The sequence below is a fragment of the Aythya ferina genome (assembly GCF_964211825.1).
Source record: "Aythya ferina genome assembly, chromosome: 8".
In the NCBI taxonomy this organism is placed as follows: Eukaryota; Metazoa; Chordata; class Aves; order Anseriformes; family Anatidae; genus Aythya; species Aythya ferina.
The window spans coordinates 22,665,996-22,687,032 of record NC_140304.1 but is presented as its reverse complement, the minus strand read 5'-3'; the positions used below and the strand labels follow the sequence as shown (position 1 = coordinate 22,687,032).

At 52.7% G+C, this 21,037-nt stretch overlaps 1 protein-coding gene across 14 annotated transcripts in view; it reads right to left on the bottom strand.

The window, feature by feature from the left end:
- Window positions 1-21,037, bottom strand: part of PTPRF (protein tyrosine phosphatase receptor type F) — a 364,428-nt gene that overhangs the window by 52,635 nt on the left and 290,756 nt on the right. For 10 of the 14 annotated variants that reach the window (XM_084527751.1, XM_084527753.1, XM_084527745.1 and 7 more), the window contains 6 exons: window positions 15,155-15,424; window positions 12,743-13,324; window positions 12,050-12,183; window positions 11,156-11,300; window positions 5,725-6,030; window positions 2,796-2,989 (listed from right to left, as the gene is read on the bottom strand). In XM_084527751.1, the coding sequence (XP_084383877.1) occupies window positions 2,796-2,989; window positions 5,725-6,030; window positions 11,156-11,300; window positions 12,050-12,183; window positions 12,743-13,324; window positions 15,155-15,424 (1,631 nt within the window). The remainder of the gene's footprint in view (window positions 1-2,795; window positions 2,990-5,724; window positions 6,031-11,155; window positions 11,301-12,049; window positions 12,184-12,742; window positions 13,325-15,154; window positions 15,425-21,037) is intronic. The other 4 variants (XM_084527758.1, XM_084527748.1, XM_084527749.1 and 1 more) reach the window with 1 other exon arrangement.

Below are 21,037 nucleotides of genomic sequence, written 5' to 3'. Positions count from 1 at the left end.
CCAGGAACCTGCTCCTACAATGACAAGATGTGAAGGAGACCCAGGGCACAGAAACAAACCTTCTGCCATTGCCTGTCGTGGGACTTGGCTGAGCCACGACGGCAGGGGCTGCAGGAGGTGGTGTGGGTGGGACACTCGCTGTCACTGGGTGCTCCTCCCCAGGAAACAGCCACTTCTGCTGGTCCGTGAGTCTGTCCGTAGGAGTGAGAGCTCAGGCTAGAAGGCACACAGAAGCCTGATGGAGGTCATCAGTCACAGCCGTAGAGAGGAGTGAGGAGCCTCAGCTCCATCACAGGACCTTCCAGACAGCTGATTATTCTCCCTAGGCAGGAGGCTGCAAAACAAATGTGATCTCTCCAGCACCAGGGCCCCCACTTCACTGCTGATGGTTGAATCCTTTCCGCTCCACTGGTTTTGAAAACTGAGAATCTGTATTATCTGCATAGCTAACATCTCCATTCCCTTTTCTTCTTCCTTTCATCTTCGTTTACTCTCTCTCTATTTCTCATCTTCAATCATCAAAAATCACGAGTCAGCTTTAATACCAGTGTCTTCGTACCATCTGCAGGAAGCAGATTATGTGGTATACATACCTCCTCAGCATCAGCAGACAGCCTGTCTGGGCAGGAGGAGGGGTTCTGCCTACGTGTCCTGAGAATTTCTGCTCTGACCCCACATTTTCAATCAGTTTAATTATCTCCTTGTACATCAGTTTAAATGTTCGGAATGTTTATGAGTACTGAACAGGACTCCATTACATCCCGTGACCTTCAGGGACAGGTGTACCAGTCAGTCTTTGTTTGCTTCCATTGAAAATACCTCTGGCTGTTGGCAAAGACACGTGCTGCTGTACTAAAAGATGGCAGCTCTCAGAGGGTTCTTCAGCTTCTGGAGCAGATGCATTTCACCACAAGCACAGGTCATGCCTGGCTTCTCGCTCTTTCAGGAAATGAAGAGCTCTTCTGCCAAGCCAGTGAAACCTCTTCCCTGCAGGGTCATCACTAGTTTATCCCACGAGCGACGTGACTCCTTCACAGCAGTCACTTCTGTGCAACTGTCTCATGGCCTTCGCTTCCATTCAGGAATTTCAGCAGATGCACTCAGCACAGTGTATGCCAGCACATAAATACTGCAGCAATCGAGGACTTTCCCACATAAATTTACCAAATATGAAAGACTGCTAAGTGGTTTGACAGGACAGGAAACTTCAAGCAACTCGCCTCCTTGATGACAACTGCACACACTCAGAGCCATGCAAAATCCAGCAGTCCTTGGGAAGTTTCTGGCTCTGGTACATTAGTGGCTCTGCACGTTAGTGTGGGGTTCCTTCCTCTCTCCAAAATGCATATGAGTAAGGAATGAAAGCAGAACTGGCTGGGCAAGCATAAAATATGTGAAAACACCATCAAGAACACTGCCAGCTTTACCCACCTACGCTTGAGACCAACCCATTAACTCCAAACTCCAGCTGAACAACAAAGCACCATTTGTTCCAACAACATGGAAGATTATATCCTCCTGGAATAAGTACAGGGCAGCAAGTAGCTTTTTTAATGATTAAAATAAAGCAACATCTGAAACAAACAGAGATGTGCCCCAGATAACACTGCGAGGACCCTTACAGCATTTTCTCTTTAAAGTTTTCCCTTTCCACGTTATTACTGAGTTTTATCCTGCAGAATATGAATGGGGAGTAAAGCCGCCTCTGTGCGCTGCACTCCCCACTGACAAACGTATAAATGATTCACAGCTGCGTTCAGGAGATAGATCAATTAATCGTTGCAGCTCTCCAGTATTTATATTGGGCATCATTCAAGCAAGCCAGCTCTGAATCGATTACTCGTCGCTTCCAACAGCAGCAGATCCTGTACTTCATTTATACCATTATCTTTGTTGAGAACAGCACGGGTCGTGCACAACGAAGGACCCTTGCTCCAGAGAGGAGTTGTGTATCATCACAGGGCACCAAAAATTTCCTGGGACTCTGGGAAAGAGGCTAGTACCCTTTCTGGGGTCTGAACAGAGCCCATAACCATGCCTGTAGCTCTGGGTGGGAATGGGGCCCTGGCTAAGTGCCAGTGAGGTACCCAGGAGACTGCATGAATACGAGCAGAGCGTGGTATCAGGATGGCAGAAGGTGAAGCTGTTTACAGGCGATGTGGGCCTGAATCTCACCACTTTTTCTTTCAGCCTTTCCTGGACTCAGGTGGCTTCTCTTCAGTTTGGTTTCAAGAAGCAGTTCAAGGTCAAGTCCCTGCCTAGCACCAGCAGGAGGGAAAGGAAGCTCTGCTGAGCCATGCCAGGGCTGCCCAGCCTGGCAGCTGTCCCCACCTGAGGGTGCCCAACTACCCCATGCGTCCCACGGGCAGGCAGCACCCCACGGGCTCTGCCCAGAGAGGGGCTTTGCTCTGCACACAGTCAGCAGCACGAAAGCAGCAGAGCTGAGGCTTATTTACAACTCTCCAAAGGGTTATAACCTGACCAGCGAAACACAAATTGCTCCAGCTGGAGTCTGCACAGGATGAGGCAGGCAGAGAGAGATACACGTGGGAGAAGGGGGAAGAGAGGAGCATCACCCGATACATCATCTTTCCTACAGCAGCTTTTTCCTGAGTAAACTTTTTACCCGTTTGCAAGCCATGGTCTGTGGATAAACTGCTCGCCCTGCTCAGGTAGGGCTGTGTCCCACGCTGCAGAGCTGCAAGGGGCAGCCGAGAAATGCTTGGGCCCAGCCAGCCCAGCCCTCCGCAGAGGGAAGGTGCCATGCCCACCAGCCCGCGGTCCCCGTGCCGTACCTGTGCCTCCGACAGCATGACGTCCTTAATCACCGGCTGCCCTCGGGGCTCGTTGTTTTCCAGCTTCACGTACGTGACCTGGTAGCCCCGGATCTGCCCGTGCTGCTTGTTGGAGATGGGCAGCTTCCAGCTCACCCGGATGGCGGTCGAATTCACAGACTCCACCTCCACCTTTCGCGGTGGGGCACTGGGCACTGTAACACACACGGGATGGACACTTAGCAGGCACCACGCAACTGCTGTCAGCCAGCTCTTACTCCTCTGCTACCTTCCCTCTGCCTCATTGCAAGGATGACCCTGCTGGCACGAGTCCCCTGCACCTGCCCGGGAGGTCGCACTGCGGTTTTCCAGTGTGGCCATAACCCCGACCCTGTCCCAGCGCTTCTGCTGCTCTCAGTGGGAAAGAGCAGGGCTGCGATATGCACCAATACCCCTGTAAGAGCAGCTGTGCCAGATCAGATTCATTTCTTGTCCCCCAGCAGTGGCCAGAAGCAAAGAGCAATATAAGAATATAAAGAGTATGGTAACCACCTGCAGCTCAGGGTGCCCCGAAGCGGAGGCAGGGGTTTTGAAGCCCTTTTTGCATCCTGCCTGTCACTGCACACCTCCTCCTCTCAGATCCCCTTGCGTACATCTAAACGCAGTCCAGCAGCCCCAGGTAGCACGACTGGGTGCTGAGCCTGCCTCGCGGGCAGCCCTGGTACCTGCCACCAGCCAGAGCGTGTGCATGCTCATCCCCTGCGACAGCAAGAGGTTAATGAGGGGGAAAAGCACCATCCTAAAACAATAACCCAGAGCTCAGAGACAGCAGTCACTGAACTCAGACAGATAAAGGGGCCTGTGGGGATTGTGACAGCTCTAGGGACTGTATTTCATGCACGGCTAGCTGAATGCTTTTTGATAATAAAATGAAAAATTACACTGCCCAGAAAATATCAATTTTCTTGCAAGGTGAGGCCCGTTTAAAAATATATTTATACCGTATTTACCATTTGGAAAAATTACCTCCTTATTACTTTTTGCTCTTGCATCGACTGTGACAAAAATGTCAATGCTAAAAAATTAGCCTCTTGGCTGCTCCTGGAGAGCTGCTGCCTCCCGAAGCGGCTGGGCGCGGAGCTGTGCGCTCCCTGCAGAGGGGAGGGCTGCCAGCAGAGTGCCCAGCACCCCGGCGAGGCGCCTGGGCTCCATCCTTACACTTCTGCTGCACGTCTCCTTCCACCTCCCAGCGCCCAGGAAAGTCCAGGGGTTTGGAACCCCCTCCGCCCCAATTCTCCACGCAGCAAGAAACAATCAGTATTAGGTAATTAGGGATGGATAGCTGACAAGCAGACATAATGAATGCTGCTATTTCGACCAAGTAGATGGGGAAGAAACAGCTACCCAGCAGGTACGCGCAGTTTTTAAGCCGCAGGGCAATTCATTATTTTCCCCAGATGTCCTTCTTAATTGTACGTAATTAAATAAAATAGAGAAAGGAGGAATGGAGCATTTTAACACTGTGAGGCTAGCCCAAGATACGGGAATGGAGGGGGCTGTGCTTGAGTAGTTACCTCCTCCCGGCTGGAGCAGCCTACGCTGTAATCCAGCTCACTTAGCGCAGTGACCTTGGACAAGTCGCAGGGTTTTCCTGTCCTAGCAAGGCACCTGCCCCCACGCACAGCCAGGAGCCCGAGCAAAAAGCAAGATCCTCCCTGAAAACCACAGGGAAGCTGTGTGTCAAGCTCTGCTGCCACGAGAAGGTGAGAGGCCGTGGCAGGACATGGTGCAGGGACGCTGTGGGGACACGCGAAGCTGTGTGTGTGAGCAGCCCGGCGTTTCAGGGCACACCATCCCACTGCAGGAGGGGAAGTCGCCCTGTTATGGGAGGCGTACGCTGCATCCCAGACCCAAGAGGGCAAGTTCAATTTGTTTTCAGACGGCAGTTTAGCATTTCTCATTCCTTTAGCGTGGCTACCTATTGAGCATCAGCATGGCAGAGGGATGTGAAATCACTCCTGACAGCTGAGCTGGAACGTCCAACCCCAGTGCCCAAAAACTGAGAGCGCTTGCTGCGACATTTCTGGGGTAGCAGCTTCCCCTGGGCTACAAGTCTGCAGAAGGAGAGCTGAAGCAAACAATGCAGGCAGCAGGAGACACACAGATGTGTTTGCCAGCCCAGGCATGCCGTCAGCCAGCATTCCCAGACACCGCTTCCAGAGCCACTGAGACAAGGGGGACAGTGGCAGTCCATTTAGGGGAACCGTAACACGTCTGGTTTCAATTTGCTACTGCCTGGGCAATGCAGAGATCATCCTTTCTTTGCCTGGATGGTGCGCCTCTTTCTCCTCCCATTAAATCTGCAGCTTCTGGGGTCAGCGTGAAGCCATGGAAGTTCCTACTGTCACCCTGAGCTCTGGCACTTTCAAAGGAAATGGCTTAAGTCATGATGACATAACTGACAGCCCTGCTAATACAAAGCAATTTCTCTTTAAAGCTGTCGTTTCCAGTAAAGTGCTCTGTACATGCGATATTCTGACTCTTGAGCGGAAGAGCAGATTTATATAAGCTGTGGCTTGCCTGGAAGCCGGGGCGGGAAGCAGCTTTCCTGCGATATCTACAAGTTTCAAATGGATTTCATTTCTCCTTCTTAGTTTGCTGGATTTCAGGTCAACAAGTAAACTTTAAGTCCTGCTCTCACAATGCGAGAAGCCTTTGGCTGGCAGAGCTCACGTTGCCTTTAGGAAAAGGGAACTCACCACCATACAGCACCGGAAAGCCAAAGCACCGTGACGCCTTCACCTGCTGCCTGAAGCAGCCGACCAAAGCACTGCTCGAGGCAGCACTGCCAGGGATCACATCCCCACTCCCTCTCCCCTCTGCAAACACCTCATTTAGGGCAGCACTGGTCACCCCGGGGCAGCTGAGGGAGCAGTTCGGTAACACCTACCATCCTCGTCAGTGCGCACGTGCACGGGGATGCTCTCCGGTCCTGGCCCCACATCGGTGTGAGCCCTTACCCACACCTTGTACTCGGTCCATTTCTCCAGGTCCTTGATCTCCCAGCTGGAGTGCTCCCGTCCAATGCCATCCACCACATGCTTGGTGCTGTCATCTCCTTCCACTGCCTGGTAGGCAATGGAGTACTGGGTGATGACCCCATTGCGGCTCTGGGCAGGCGGCGGCACCCAACTTACCCGGATGGTGGTGGAGCTGGTGCTTACACACTCGACTTCTTGGGGTGGGGCGGAGGGGGCTGGGGATAAATAAATGAAGGAAGTGGGGAGATGAAGGGAAATGAGTGGAAGGACAAACCAAAATGCACAGGGAACTTTTACCCAGCCAACTGAGCACCGAACGGATGCACAAAATGCAGCCAGTAGCTTCCTGGATGTCTGCCTGCCTTCCTTGGGGGTCACCAAAGATGGCACTGGGGCAATTTGTATTTGAAGGCCCGATGAACAGCATGGGGCCAGAAATGCTCTTCTGCATCAGGGAACAGCTTCTCCCAGTGCAGTTCTGGACACTGACTTTACAAACAGCAAATGGGAGTAAAGGGAGAGAGAGAGACTGGTAAGGAGAAGGGAGATGCTCTCAGTGAGGATCTGAAGCAGATGGAAGCCAGAAGAGGCAGGAAGCTACAGAAGGCAGGAATGGCAGAAGGAGAAGCTCACACACCAGACTGCACAAAAGCCCGCTCCCAGACAAGTGAAGGAAACAACAGAGGGCAGGGAAGGCAGGTGGCTGAGGCTGGCTGGGGTGTGCCCAGGCAGAGTTTGAAATCCCGACTGTCAGCAGCGAGCAGCAGCTCACCCAGGAGGGAGCCAGGCGCCGGGCACAACCAGGAGGTAGCACGGGTGTGCTGCTCTGCACGGGTGCCTCGTACCTGCGACTGGCTGCTTCGTGCCTCCCAAACTGGCTACCTGCCTCGGCAGCTTGCTGGAGAAGGTAGGCAGGTCTTGATCCCTCCCAGGTGAAAAACCACCTGCAGTTTGAGGCAGCTTCTAAGCCCCAGCAGTGCTAACTGACCACAGGGGAGGAAGAGCATTTGGGCAGTGGATGAGGACCGGTCCTGTCCACACAGCATTGCTGGGAAAAAGAAGTGAAACAAATCTGGGAAACGAGAGGGAGCAGGAAAGGAGAGATGACTGAGGGCTGTGGCAATCTTGCAGCAGGACAATAGCTCTGTAAGGCTGGAAAAGGCACCGACCTGGGCAAGTGCCCTAGGGATGCTCTGTTCCACCCAGTGCCCTGGCAGCATGGGAGCCCTGTCACAGGAGCAGCAGCCCCCTCGTTTGGCCTGGGATGCTACGGAGATGTCACAGGGCCTCCAGTAACAGAGACCCCTGCAGAGGGGTTTGTGTTGTCCAGGCTGCACCTTGCTGCCGCAGGCGGCACTCAAGAGGAGGGGAGATGTGCTCATGTGTCTATCATGAGGGCAGAAGCCAAAAGAAGGGAAGGAGCCCATGTGGTTGTGGAAGGGACAAGGGAGTTGGGTGCATCCCTGGGTGCTTGCATGGAAAGAAAGCAAGAGCCCTAAGCAGAGAGGGCAGGGCACCACCATCAAAAAAGCACACACAGTTGTAAGGCTAAGAAGACATCTGGCCAAGCAATAAGGGAGTACATAAGGCATCTTGCTTTGCCATGGTGGTTGAAGGGCTGCTTTCCCCTTTTCACTGCACCCAGAAATCCAGAAATGCAGGAGGAGAAGCTGGTGCTTCTCCCCATGCTGCAGTCCTTGAAGCCATCAGTGCACCTGAGCTCACCTTTCGGGGGCACAGGGACAGTCTGGCCTGTCTGCTCACAGGAGAACACAACCTGCATCACCCCGGACAGCAGCAGGGAGCTTAGCTAATTAGAACACCCAACAATTGCGCCTCAGTGTGCTGGGCATGGGATGGCAGTGGAAGAAGATCTGGCCAAGCTGGAGACAACCGGACCTCCAATGCCACCAGTGACCTCTGCTTGCTGGGAACAAGAGCCGCCCGCTTGCAGAGGCAGCTGCAGGCTGCTCATAACCCTCAGTGCCCGCTTCTGTGCTCAGGGACTGGGACCCATCCATGGAGCCTGGGAAGAGGGAAGATGGACGGAGAGTGGGCAGAGCTGGTGCCTGGGCAGAGCTGGGCTGTGGCTATGGGCTGTGCTGGAGGAAAGAGAAGCCAAAGCCATGTGTGGAAGCAGGCAGTTGTCTTCCTGAGGCAGGCAGAGCGGAAACGGCCCTGCCAGCTGGTGTACTGGAAGGGAGTGGGGGTAGAAAACGAATCCTCACACACTTCTGGTTAATCAAGTAGAGAAGTGGCAGGGAAGAGAGTAGGAAGATACAGCACCAAAGCAACAGCAAGAGTGAATTCAGGGAAAGAATAAGACAGAGCCTGGTGGCATCCCTCAGAGGGGACAGGTGAGATGTAAGAAGCTTGGCAAGCCTTTCCTTTGCCATTATCTATAGAGAAGCCTCTCACAGCAGAGACTTGCTCTGGCTTTGGGCCTCCACAGCACCCTTCAGGATGCAGCAGTGAGCTCCTTCTCCAAAATTTTGGCTGGCAGCACGGGCAGGTCAAACGCTGGCTGTTGACTGGGTAAGAGTCACACACATGATGTACAAGGCACAAACTCAGATAAACACTTAAAGAAAGCAAAATAAAACTTGGTAACATAAGCAGGATCAACTTAAAATGTATAAGGAGTGAAGGTGGCCCTGCTGGGGTCAGCAGAGAGCAGGCTGGGTGGCACCCACAGGCACACGGTGCAAGCACTGCCTTCTCCGAGCTGCTCCATCCAGCCTCCCCCCAGCCCTGTGCACCCCTCCAGCCCACCTACTGCTCGTGCTGGGGAACAGGCAGCCTCAAATCCACCTTCAGGCTTGAAGCGAGAACAGCATGTTAATGGTGAGGCCTGGTGGGCACGGAGCTGCTGCCGCTCCCCTCCTGCAGCACGCTGACTGCCTGAGGTGCTGCAGGCTCCTGGAGAACTCCCCCGTGCTCCTCAGCCCCTCGGAGCAGCCGTGCTCGTACTTTTTGCAGGGTGCCCAGCAGCTAAGCAAGCAGCTTAGCAGGAAAGATGGCCCAGGAGGCAGGTGGGAGGGTGTGAAGGGGCTCTGCACCCCTCTGGCCTTCCTGGACAAACACCCCCACTGCTCCTAAGCAGGGATGCCATGAGAAGAGCCAGCAGCAGCAATGCAGACACCTCCCTCCAGCCCATTAGTGACTCATTATCAAGGATGTGCCTCCTGCCTTACCCCTGTCTGGCTTGTCAGGGCCAGGAACAGAGCCTGAAGACAGGCTCTTTGGAAAGCAGGAGTCTGTCTGCTCCTGTGGTTCGTGCCCCACCTGAACATGTCATCCTCTGAGATCTAACAGCCTTTCTCAGCACAGCCAGATGGAAGAGCGCAGGAAGGAGGCCAATTTGTAGCTGGGAGCAACAGTCTTCCCAGATTAATAAGTTTTAAGGTCACAGGGGACCAATCCAACCATCTAACACAAGGTGGTGTTAAGTGCAGACCAAAGAATTTCTACCTGGAAGTCATTTGTTGTGCACACAACTTCTGCTGAGCTAGAGCAAAGCTTTTCGAAAGACCTGTTTGACTTTGAGACCCCCAGGATGTAAGAATCCACCCTGCCCTGGGACTCCTCAACCTGCGGTGTGTCAGCCTCACTGAATAGCCCAGGAGTAACTGTCAAGCACTTTTCTTGGAGAATAAAGAGTGCCATTAGAAAGCTTCTCAAGTAGGGGCCTATAAGCCATGACCCAGCTGCTTTTTGGATAAACTGAAGAACTCTGAGGTACATCAGTGTTTTACTGGACAAACCAAGTTATTCCTGTGGCTTTGGGCTGAATCTTTTCCAGCCTGTCCCCATCTCTCTTCCTGAACAGATGTCAGAAGCTACTGCTCCACTGTCCAGTGAAGTGACAACCTTAGAAACCGACCAGTCTGAGATCTCCTGTGAGCAGCCAGCACATGGAGCAGGACGTGGAAAGATGTCCACAAAGCAAAGGCTGCTCTTAGTTGGACTGTTGTGAGCCTGGAGGACTCATTTACACACAAGGCTGTCTTTGATTAACTGTGTTCAAGGATATGAGCACCCACTGATGAAATTGAGAGGCAGAGGAGTTGCTTCAGCCTTTGCCTATCAATACAAAACCTCTGAAACAGGTATACAAATCCCCCTGCTCTGAACTTGTTCTCAATGTTCAAGCATTTATAACTGCTTGATCCGAACCGCTCTCCTTTTTCATACCTGTCTATCTCGCAGCACCGAGGCACCATTAGCTCACTTAACAGGGTGCAGGAATCCTTGCGACTGATATGGTAATGAAGCTGAGTTTCCCTCAAAGAGAAGGTCGTTCCAGTAGTGAGCAGAGCTGCTCTTCCCTGCCCGAGCTCCCTTTCTAATGGCCGTCTCAGGCTCGCTGCTGCTGTGCATGCCAGCGCCCTCCCTGCAGGGAAGGCTGGCTGCCTTTGCCAACTGCTCACCCCACATGGCTAGTAAATCCCAGACAGACGGTGAAAACGGAAATGTCTTTTTTCCCCTTTTTAATGCTCTTTGCATAATAGCAAGCCCAAAAATCGTTAGTGAAAACGAGCTTATCGCAGGCCCTTTGATAGCCCTAATCTGCTTATGCGCAGCTCTTTGAGCTGCCAACCAGAGCAATGCGAACTCCAGCTCTGTGATCACATGGGGCAGAGTGAGGATGAAAGTGATATTGCCTGGGTCACTTCGTTATCTAGCCTCCCTATTAACTCTGCTGCAGCTTGTTCTGGTTTCCCCCAGCGCTGCAGCCTCAGAAGCAGCAGCCTGGCTTGCTCACACAACCCAAACAGCCATTCTCCCAAGCTCACTCCTCCAGCTACCCGACAGCCACGGGCACATCTGGCCTCAAAAGATGCCTCACCTTGCAACCAAGTGTATGGACCAGGGAAGGGCTCCTGGAGATGCAAGGCTGCTGGAATGGGGAGTGAAGGGGTGAAAATCCAATGGCTTGGAGACAGTCACATTTAGAGCCAGGCGAACACCCATACGCTGCCCATCCAGACAGCTCGTCTGCATGGGAGTAAATTCATAGAGATGCACAAACCCACTCAAATCAATCTCTCCAAAGCAATTTCCCAGTCTGTTTCACTCCTCCATCAGTTTTTATGAACCTACCCTTAGGGAAAGACAGCATGATCAAAGGGACATAACGAAAGAACTTACCACTTGGGTGCACCCCCTCTGCCAAAGAGCCCTGATCCAAAATCTCAGCTGACTTTCCCCATTACGCCCGTTAGCAAACTACACGCCGGCGGTCACCCAAGGGCAGAGGCACCGAGCTGCTCCGTGCCCAGGTGATGGGAACTGGACTGCTTTTGCTTTGCCTTCAGTAGGGCAGTGTCAAACACTTACTGGATTGGGCAGTTCTGGCTTCGATGGTGGGGGTGTAGACTCCTACCCCCAGCTCAGAGCGGGCACCCAGCCGGAACTTATACAGCGTGTCTGGTTTGAGACCTTCCACAGCGTATGACGAGGTTGGGTCAAACTCCACCTTTTGCTGGCAAATGAAGGGAAACACAAGTTATTTGGTGTAGTTGGAGAAGAGAGAAAAGCTGGTGCTCAGCTCCAACATTCCTCCCAACACGTGGTGTTTGCCTGTGAAATAGTGAAGCCCTCATCCCCAAGCAGTCAAGACCTCCAACGCACCTGAACAGCGCTGACTGAAGGCTGGTTTTGCTGACACTTCACTTGGCAGACACTTATTTTTGGTAGCTTTCATGCCATTATAAAACCCAGGGGGAGGAGAGGACTATGTGACACTGCGATGCTGCCACAGCACAATGCTCACTGTGGTGCCCTGATGTCAGTGCTAATTTTGATATGCACAGAGCTGAACTTCTAGTGATCTGGCAGTAAATGTGGAAGGGCTCTCTCTAGGCCAGCCTCAATCTGCTCCTGAAGTGCTCTGGAGAGTCTAGGAGCTACAGGCAGATTTTGAAGGCCATTTCAGACCCATGTGGACGTATTTAAAGACACCAGCAGTACAGATGCATCAGGGATGGTGCCATTGCATTCTGGAGCCCTTCCAGTCCCAAGCTATTACCAGCTACCTTGCTGGGAATCAACACTCACTGCTGAGGTCACTTACACAGGAGCCAGACCGAGACTGCTGGACCCCATCACACGCCCGTGGGACAGAAGGAACATGGTGAAGGAAGAGTCCTGTTGTCAGCCCAGCTCAAGCAGAGCCCCTTCTCAAGCTGCTGAATGTCTGGCTCTAAGTGCTGCTGAAGCAGAGGTACTCACCTGAACGCCATCCTCTCCTTCCCAGTAGAGCAGCTCGTATTTGGTAATGCGTTCCTGAGAGGCGGGCAGCCAGGTCAGCAGGATGCGGGTGTCAGACTCTGCCTCTGCCTGGAAGTCAGCTGGCTGGGCAGGAACTGAGGACCAAACACATGGTTAGTGCCAGGAGGCAGATGCAGGGAGAAGAGTCTCATGGCTTAGCAGAGTCCATGCTTCACCTTGGGAGGATCCTCATGCCCTCCTTCTGGACCCTCCCTTCTTCCCTCTCACCAGTACAGGGCTCTTGGAATATCCTGGCCAGCAAGCAAGCACAGCTGAGACCCAGCAGGTGATTATGGGACTCATACTTACTTCCAGACCCCGACTACATCACAGCTCCTTACTTCCACGCGTGTACTCAAACCCTGGCAAGGCTGCATAGGTGCCAACGTACAAATCCAGGGCCTTGTGTCACATTTTTAGCCATCACAGCCCAGACAAAACAGCGGGCTGCGTTACTTGCACAGAGATCAATCCTAGTTCCCTGGTGCAAGCCGACAGCTTAAATCTGCCGGCTGCGGGGCCGGGATACCACTTGGACACGCCATCATTTGAGCACCAAGTGCAGCTTTGACACCTGGTGCAGAGCAGACACACAGCTGAGCTGCACACCACTGGGGCAGGGCACGGGGGCACGGCACCTCACTCCATACGTACCCCCTTGCTGCGTTTTGACCTGGATGATGTCCGAGGGGGGCCCGTCGCCCACCGAAGTGAAGGCCAGGACACGGATGCTGTATGTGGTCCCTGTGATGAGGCTCCCCACGGTGGTGAGATGGCTGTCGTCGGTGTTGTGCTTCTGCCACATGCTCAAAGGCAGATGCGGGTCGGTGGTGTAGTAAACGCGGTACCCTCGGATCTGTCCGTTCGGCTCCTCCGGCTGCTCCCACTGGACCAGCATAGTGCTGGCGCTCAGCATCCGCGCCTGGACTTTGAGGGGGGGGCTTGAAGGAGCCTGCTCTCCTGTCCGGGCCTCCACCAGCTCGCTGGGGGGACCCCTGCCAATGTTATTGACTGCAATCACCCGGAACTCGTACTCCGAGAAGGGGCTGAGCCCACCTATGCTATAGCGGGTCGTTGCCACACCGTCCACCTCCTGGAACTGACCCTCCAAGGACTTGGACTTGTACTGGATGACGTAATACGAAATGGGGTCGGAGTTGCCCGAATCCCAGGTGAGGGTCACACTGGTAGCTGTCGTTTCAGTCACTAATGGCTCCGTTGGAGGTTTTGGCAGCGCTGCAATTGGAAGGCAGAGAGGTGCGATTTAAATAATTCAGTCAGCTCAAACCCTGCAATGTGCACGGGGATAAAAATGGAGCTGCCACCTCCCATTAACATTCTTCTTTAAAAGGCAGAAATCATTTCATACTCTAGAACATGCATTTTTATATTACCATATATTGCTTGAAGTGGTTCTTAATGGAAGGATAAACAGAGCAATCATGTTATTAGACGTGCTTGACGCACTTACCAGCAGCAGGCTAAATAAAGGTAATTCAACGGGGATGCAGGAATGTTTCTGTCATGGGGGTTCAGCTGGCAGTGGGAAGGTGCTTGCTGGGCTGGGCTGGCCTGGCCCCAGCAGCCAGGTTTACAGCTGATTTACAAAGGGATACAGTAAAGCAATCGGAGCACTGCAAGTCATCTGGAGCTACGCCCCTGCTTCCAGAGGCAGCACCCTAGGCCCCGGGGAGTTCATGGACAGTGCTGTTAGATGGGTTGATGGGGGAATGCCTTGCGAGTATTACAGTGCATGCAGGAGGGATACAGCCAGAGAAATTACCAACTTTCACATCGACTATTTCACTGGGTGGTGTGTCAAACTGCAACCAGACGACAAACTGTTACACAAGAACTCTGTGACACTGACATCTCTGAAGTGTTAATGAGAACGTAGCTACTGCAAGCAAACATTTCCAGATTTGCCATTTTACCAAAAGAACAAAGAAAGAGAGTACGCATGAGAGAGATCTGCAGAGTACACAAATACGTTAATACAATGAGTGAATTTAAGTCTAAAGTAAGTTTAAACCTCCTACGAACCGCTCTAGTTAAAGTCATTAGTGCCTTGTAATGCAGCTGTGCATGAGGTGGGAATAGGAAAAATGCTCAGCCCAAAATCAAGGTTCCCAAGTACTTCGTTCTTCTGAGCTATCCAGAGCGAAGGTGCAGACACGACAGAGAAACCAGGAGGAAGGCAAGGGGCTGAAGTCCTGGGGTGGCAGCGGACACCACGCCAGCAGGAGGGGGAGAGAGGCAGAGCCTTCCCAGGACCAAGGGGGTAAATACCAGGACCCATCAGTGCAGTGGAGCAGCCCCCGCTTCCTCTCCACACCCAAACCACCTCCCCATCCTGCCCCTTTCTCCTGCACACCCTCGGGTAGGTACTACAACCGAGGCAACCCCTTTCCTCTGTAAGAAAACAGGCACCACGCAGCAGGCACTGTGAGCGAAGGGAGCAGTGTGTGGCTGAGGTTAAAAGCAGCCTCTGACTAGCACCAGGGAAAGGAGAATTTGCTGTTAATCACCAGGTCAGAGGGGGCTAAGTCTCAGATCTGTGATTTGTTCAAGCAGGGGCTTGGTGCTAAAGGTGGCCACAGTGCACGAGGCAGCCTGCGAGACCAGGCAGACTCCAAGGATGACATTTCTGTGAAAATCCGAGCTACAAATCAGCTGCAAGGAGAAGAGGAGAGGGACAGTGTGAGCCTGCTTGGCCCTCGATGGGAAAGGCAGGGCACGTAGTTCAGCCTCCCAGCAGGGAGCTGTTTGGGCGACCTGCCCCATCCCCAGCGGTCAGCAATCAGCAGTAACGCTCCCTTTTGGGCAAGGCTACCTGTGAGACAGCGGCAGGGAGCACGTCTTAAGGACAGCAACAGAACAGGAAGAGAGGGAAAGAGGCAGAGCAGTAAGGAAAGAAAAGAAGAAAAGGTTGTGGGTTTGGGAACTTCCCTTGCAAGGTGGAAAAGTCACAGGAGAATGCAGTCAGTTGGCTGCACCCAAAACACTCTGGGGTAGGTCTACACCTTTGAAACCCACGCAGGAGGACTACAAAGAATAACTCCTTACCTTTGACAGTGATCTGGGCCGTGGCTTCAATCATGCCAAGGGAGGAGATGGCCACGCAGGTGTAGTTGGCGGACTGCATGATGTTGTTGAGCTCCAGGACGTTCCTGCCGACGGGCATCTCATCTTCTTTGGTCAGCTCCTCCACGCCAGCCATCCACTTCACGTAGGGCATTGGAGCACCTACTGCCACGCACGTCAGGTTCACGCTCCCCCCTGGCATCACCTCGTGGTTGCTCGGAGGGATTGAGAATCGTGGAGCAACACGGCGCACTGAAACAAGGAGGAGACAGCTAGTAGGGGGACAGAAGCAGCAGCGAGCACTCAGTTGCACTGCAGGGGGACGCGAGGGGGCTTCAACAGCTTTGCCTTTCTATCCCTCGGGACGGATAAAACGAAGCGCAGAAGCTGTTCGCTGCTTTGCCAAATTGTGCACGCTTTTCTCTCCTTCCTTAGCCACTGGCGTCTTATTAGAAGAACTCATTAAGGAATGGCTCAGTCCATTCCCTCCAAACATAGTCTTTTAAAATCATATTACTAACATGAAACGTTTCTCCATTTAAATTACATCCCTCTAATTAGACAGCATGCACAAATGCCAGTCACACAATCTCTCTGTGCAGGGCCTACTGAAGCTCTGCAAAACAGAATTACCTGCTCAATTTATTAGCTCTAGAGTAAAGCAACCTGTCCCCTAAACCTCGCAGGGTTTGGGCAGGGGCAGCAGAAGGCTTTCCTTCTGAATTAGCACACGTGCGCTGCTAAATAAAATATAATTCCTTTCAAAATGTAACTCAGGTTCTACATTGGCTCAGAAAAAAATAGTCACCAGAGCTGCATGACATTGTCAGGGCCTGAACAGATCACCTTGCTGGGCAGGAGAGAACTAATCCTGACAGATGTGAGATCATATCCATCTTGACAGGAGAGTGCGGGGCTGGCAGAACCCTCCCCACCTTCGTGGCAGCACTTTGGGAGATGTATTCCTCCTTATTTCATTGCACAGCTTCTCTTCATATCAATCCCTCGCTAGGTATTTCATTCAAGACTTATTTGTAAGCAACTCTCAGCTACAATAAAGCTCTAAAGCTGCCTGCCATATGCATTCCCGTCAGGAAAACGACACTGAGAAATGAGGCCCCTTCTTCAGGGTTAGTGTTATGGGCCTATTTAAGCAAGGGTAGAGAAACAACTGTGCTCGGTAAATCTTTGTCTCCTCTGGGCAAGCTCATTTTAGTCTGTAGTTAAAAAGGGAAACTGCCCGAATGTGTCCTGCCCAGCAGCCCTGCCCTGCTCTAGCCTCCTCCACTGGAAGGGCGGCACAGAGCATCGGTGGCTCTCACCCGGCTGGCACCCGAGGAGCCCTTCCCTGCCCTGACACCCCTCCAACGGGGCTGGTGGAGCTCTGGGGAAGGCGGATATGGGGCAGGAGCCTGAGCGGGGCCTGCTCACAAGACGCCGTGGGCATCACCAGCCTGGGGTCTGTGCCGGCCCCGCCGCTTCCCCACGGCCGGCGCGGGCGCTGCCCCCCGGCGAGCCGCGGAGGTGGCGGTGCTGCTCGCCCAGCTGGCTGTCCCCAAACCAAACCTAGCGCTCCCTTTGATGAGTCATCCCCCAACCAACAGGCTTGCAGAAATAGACTGAAGACGGAAGCCCCCGCGCCAGCATGTACAACAGCGCTGAGGCTTCGTGATAAATGAGACAATGCTGTCAACATCGCGTGTGTACTACACGTCGTCTCGGTGACAAAACAGGGCTCATTAGCTCCTTACCAGGCAGGGGAAGGATACTGGCTTTTCTTTTCTTTTTTTTAATGTCTATATCCAAAGTCTTGCTGGTTGTTTCTTTTAATCAATTATTAAATCTGAAATCAATAGCTACATGAGCGATCGCCAGTGAGGCGTTACCTGACTGACGGGGCAGCGCTCCCCAACCGAGACAGAACTCAAAGTGTACTCAAGCGCTACGCGGTCATGAGAATACGGAGTTAACCTGATGGACATGGCAATGGTTTAACATGATGGTGTACTTCCAACCAAAGCAACCCAGCACCGTTCATTAAACGTCAGCTTTCATTTTCCGATGCATATGGCGTCGAATTATTTCAGCTGTTCAACTTCTGTCCCCATCCAAGGACCAAAACCACCCACCCACATTGCATTAAAATAAATAAATAAATAAAAAAAGAGTAAAACCTGGAGGACAAAGCCATAGGTGTGCACAGAGCGCTCATGCACATGCACCAGGCAAACAGGCCGGCAGGCACTGGAGGCCACAGGAGTCAGGGAGCAAGCGGTGCTGGGGCCGAGCAGCGAGCTGGACGGCGCGCAGTGACTCGGTGTGAGCTGAGGTCGGAGGATGGAGGCCATGCAGGAGGGTCGGAGCCCAGCATGCACCCAAACCTGTGAGACCAGAGGCAGCACACCCCACACTGGCTCTCAGGACCCTCCTGGGGACACGCCGAGCCCCGTCGGTGCCCTGTCCCCCTTGATGTGTCCTGCAGAAGTGGCGCCTGCCCAGGGAGTTGGCACAGAGCCGGGGCCAGCTCTCACCTTGGGAGGTGGGAGAGGGTCAGGGCAAGGCTTTTGTTGAGCAATCTGGCCTGGACGAGCCCTGGCAGGAGCACGTGCAGAGGAAAGGACGGGCTCCACCAGCCTCCCGTCCTCACGGGGGGATGAGTGGCAGCTTCTCGTCCCAGCCAGCACGGAGGGAGAAGGGGAGCTGCTGTCAGTTAGCATTAGCGAGAGCTGGCAGAGATCTCACAGCAGCTTGCAGAGCACCATCAACACATTCCTCGGGCTCAAGCCAGTGCTTTAAGTCTCTTGCTTTTCTAGCATAGGAGCCTGGTAATAATTTAAATCAATGTAACCCCTCAAACAGCAGTGCTCTTCAGAAGATCTGCCCAATTTACAAGTCAAATCTATGGGCTAGCACAGCCCACGATGCTACATTAACTGCTTCAGAAAATTTTGTTGTTCTTCATTTATTGCAGCAATGAGATTTCCCTTTTTATTATAATTTTCTTGACAAGAATTCACAATTTTGTTTTTTTCAATCTTCTTTTTGGATAAAGATCTGAGGAGGTGGTTGGGAGGTTTTGCAAGAACAGCACAGGGAAAATTACTGTGAATATTAAAATCATTCCGATGGACAATAGCAGAATTCAGAGGTTTAGTTAAACCAGCAGAGTGTCAAAAATGAGATTCATCGCTGTCCACTCCAAGACCAGGCAGCTTTAAGGGCTCTGTGCTGTGCACTGCTCAGAGACTGGGCCCTGGGAAGCGAAGTGCAACCCTGGGGTGTGAGCAGCACCGCGCAGCCCGAGCCTGTGCCCCGATCCCACAGGACAGGGAGGAAGGGTGGTGGGGAGATGGGGGCACCACCAGGGGGAAGGAGGGGAGCAGGCAACAGGACAGCCCCGCAGGTTGAGATTGAATCACGTTAATAATTCAGCATGCATTAACATGCACATTCCTTGCCTGGAGAGCAAAGAGCGACAATCGATTGCCCGGCTCCTTCCACCAGGAGCGGCTGCGTCCTCAGGTCTCAGGTTCCCTCTGAGGGTGACGTTACCCCCTGGAGAACCGGGAACCCCCTCCCTCCTGCTCTCTGCAAGGGGTGGTGGCTCTAAGCTCTGGGCATAAAAGCGTTCAAGGCTCACAGGCCCGTGCTGTCAGTCCCTCTTTTGCATGCTGAGGCCCTGCTGGCGACATGATGGCACCAGTGGGACATGCCCGTGCTCCCGAGACGCTGCGGTGCTGCTGGGGCAGGGGAAACCCGTCTGCTTCTCCCTGCTGGCTCTCAGCTGCAGCACAGCTGGGCAAACGGCAGTGCTACCACCCCTCCCTCCAGCCGGCAGCGATGCGGGACCTCTTCTTTCCTCACCCTAGGCACACTTCTGCCTTGCCCCAAACCCGCTGCCCTCCTCAGCACCGCCGCCTCCGAGCTGGAAGGGGCTCGTTCAGGAGCTCTCCTCGAACACGCTCATCAGTCTGCACGGTTTACTCATCTGTAGACACCTTTCATCTCTCCCTAGCGCTATCATTTCAAGGGAGGACTTCAAATGGAAAGTCAGTTGCTGGTGTCTCACAATCTATTGACAGAATCAACAGCAGGAGAGGAAAAATTGGAACCAGAAAAAATGCATTTACAGTCTAATCTTGTGCTCAAACAATGCTGTACTATTTATGCTTCCAATGCATCCTTGAGTGCTGACATTTTATAGACAATTTCCAAAACAGGGCCTTGCCATTTTTGGATTATATTTCAGCTATAACTTTTAGGTCTAATTATTTGCGCTGACAACCACATATAAAAGAGGATATATCATTACAGTGGTGCAGCACAGGAGACACATCAGCATTCAGCATACTGACATACTAATAGCAAAGTAAGGGAGAGCGAGATTGTGGAGCTCTGCAATTTGCATTCACTCTCTGAAATTTCTCTGATGAAAATAACACAACATTAAGGAGGAGAATAAGAGAAAAGATCCACTGTATCAAGATAAAATAACTCGTTAATAAATAACCTTGTAGCAGTCACAGAGCAATAATTAAATGCATGGGTGAGCAGTACACAGTTTTAAGTAAAGCTGGAAAAACGTAAGATGTAATTATCAGTGCCAAACAAATTATAAGCACGGCAAATCCCATTGGAATATTTAGAAACTAATTTCTGGCTTCACATTAAATATTTGTATACGTGGGTATTTTTGGTGGGGTGGGGAGGAGGGGTCGGCAGAAAGAATGAGAAATTATCCGCTCCCGCTGGCTTATATCCATTCTCAGCTGCCTCCCCTCAGCTAAGCCATGCGGCTAAAACGTTTAAGTGCCCTGTCAAAGGTTTGCTCTCCAGAGGTGCCCGAGCCATCACAGCGGTGCTCCAAATTCACTGAAATCTGGGAAGCTTTGGGCCTCGGCTTTAATTTCGTCTCTTTTCTTCCCTGTTCTCATTTTCCATCATTGTCTTGGGCTCAGGTAATTTTATCCTCTATGAAATCTATTTTTAGAGGGTAAACAACCAGGGCCCCGTGTCTCAGTACAATCTAAATGAGAGCACGTTCCGGGGAGAGAAACGGGAGCGAAGTCACTGTACTGGAACAACTGCTATGACAACTTGTTAAAACTTGTTCCAGCGATGATTGTAAGATCAACTCACGCAGCTGCCTGATGGCACGTGCAGAGGAGCCAGGGTCTCTTCCCTGTGCCACCCGGGAGCAGCCCCGGGCCCCAGGGGCACTGCGAGCATCCCTCTGCCCCGCGCAGTGCTGCTTGGTGGGGGAGTCAGCTCTGGAAACCAGCTCAGGCCTTCTGCCAAAAACAGCAGCCTCCAGCGAGCTCTGGAGCTAGATTTAATTTGAAAGTGCCACTTGCCTTTTGCTACTGTCCTTTAGTCACCTCTGGTTTGCTCTCTCTGAGCAGGGCAAAGGGTGACCTGGGGTTTGTGGAGCTCCTGCGCATGCCACCATGGGCATCCCTGCGCCATCCGAGGAAAACCTGAGGCCTCCACCAGTGCTCCCTGCTCTCCTGCCAGAGAAATCAAGGCCCAACCCCAAGGAAGAGAGGGGAGGCAACCCTGCCTGTGCCCTTCTCATGCAAAGGGCCCTTGTCCAGCACACAGAAGTGGCTGCCACCAGCATGGGGCCAGCTGAGGAACAGGAAAGGTGCCATCAGCATGGCCAGCTGCCCCAAGCCTTGATCACTGTAGAGAAAGTATTAAAACTACAGGAGGTACCTGCTGTCCCTAGCAGCTCACCAGGGGGTTGGAGATCTCTGATCCCTGCTTCCCAAGACCACTCCTGAGCTCTGGCCAGCAAGCAGCAGCAGCAGTTCAGAGGTATTGGACTGGCACCTAGCACAGGCTGGAGGAGGACCCCACGTAGAG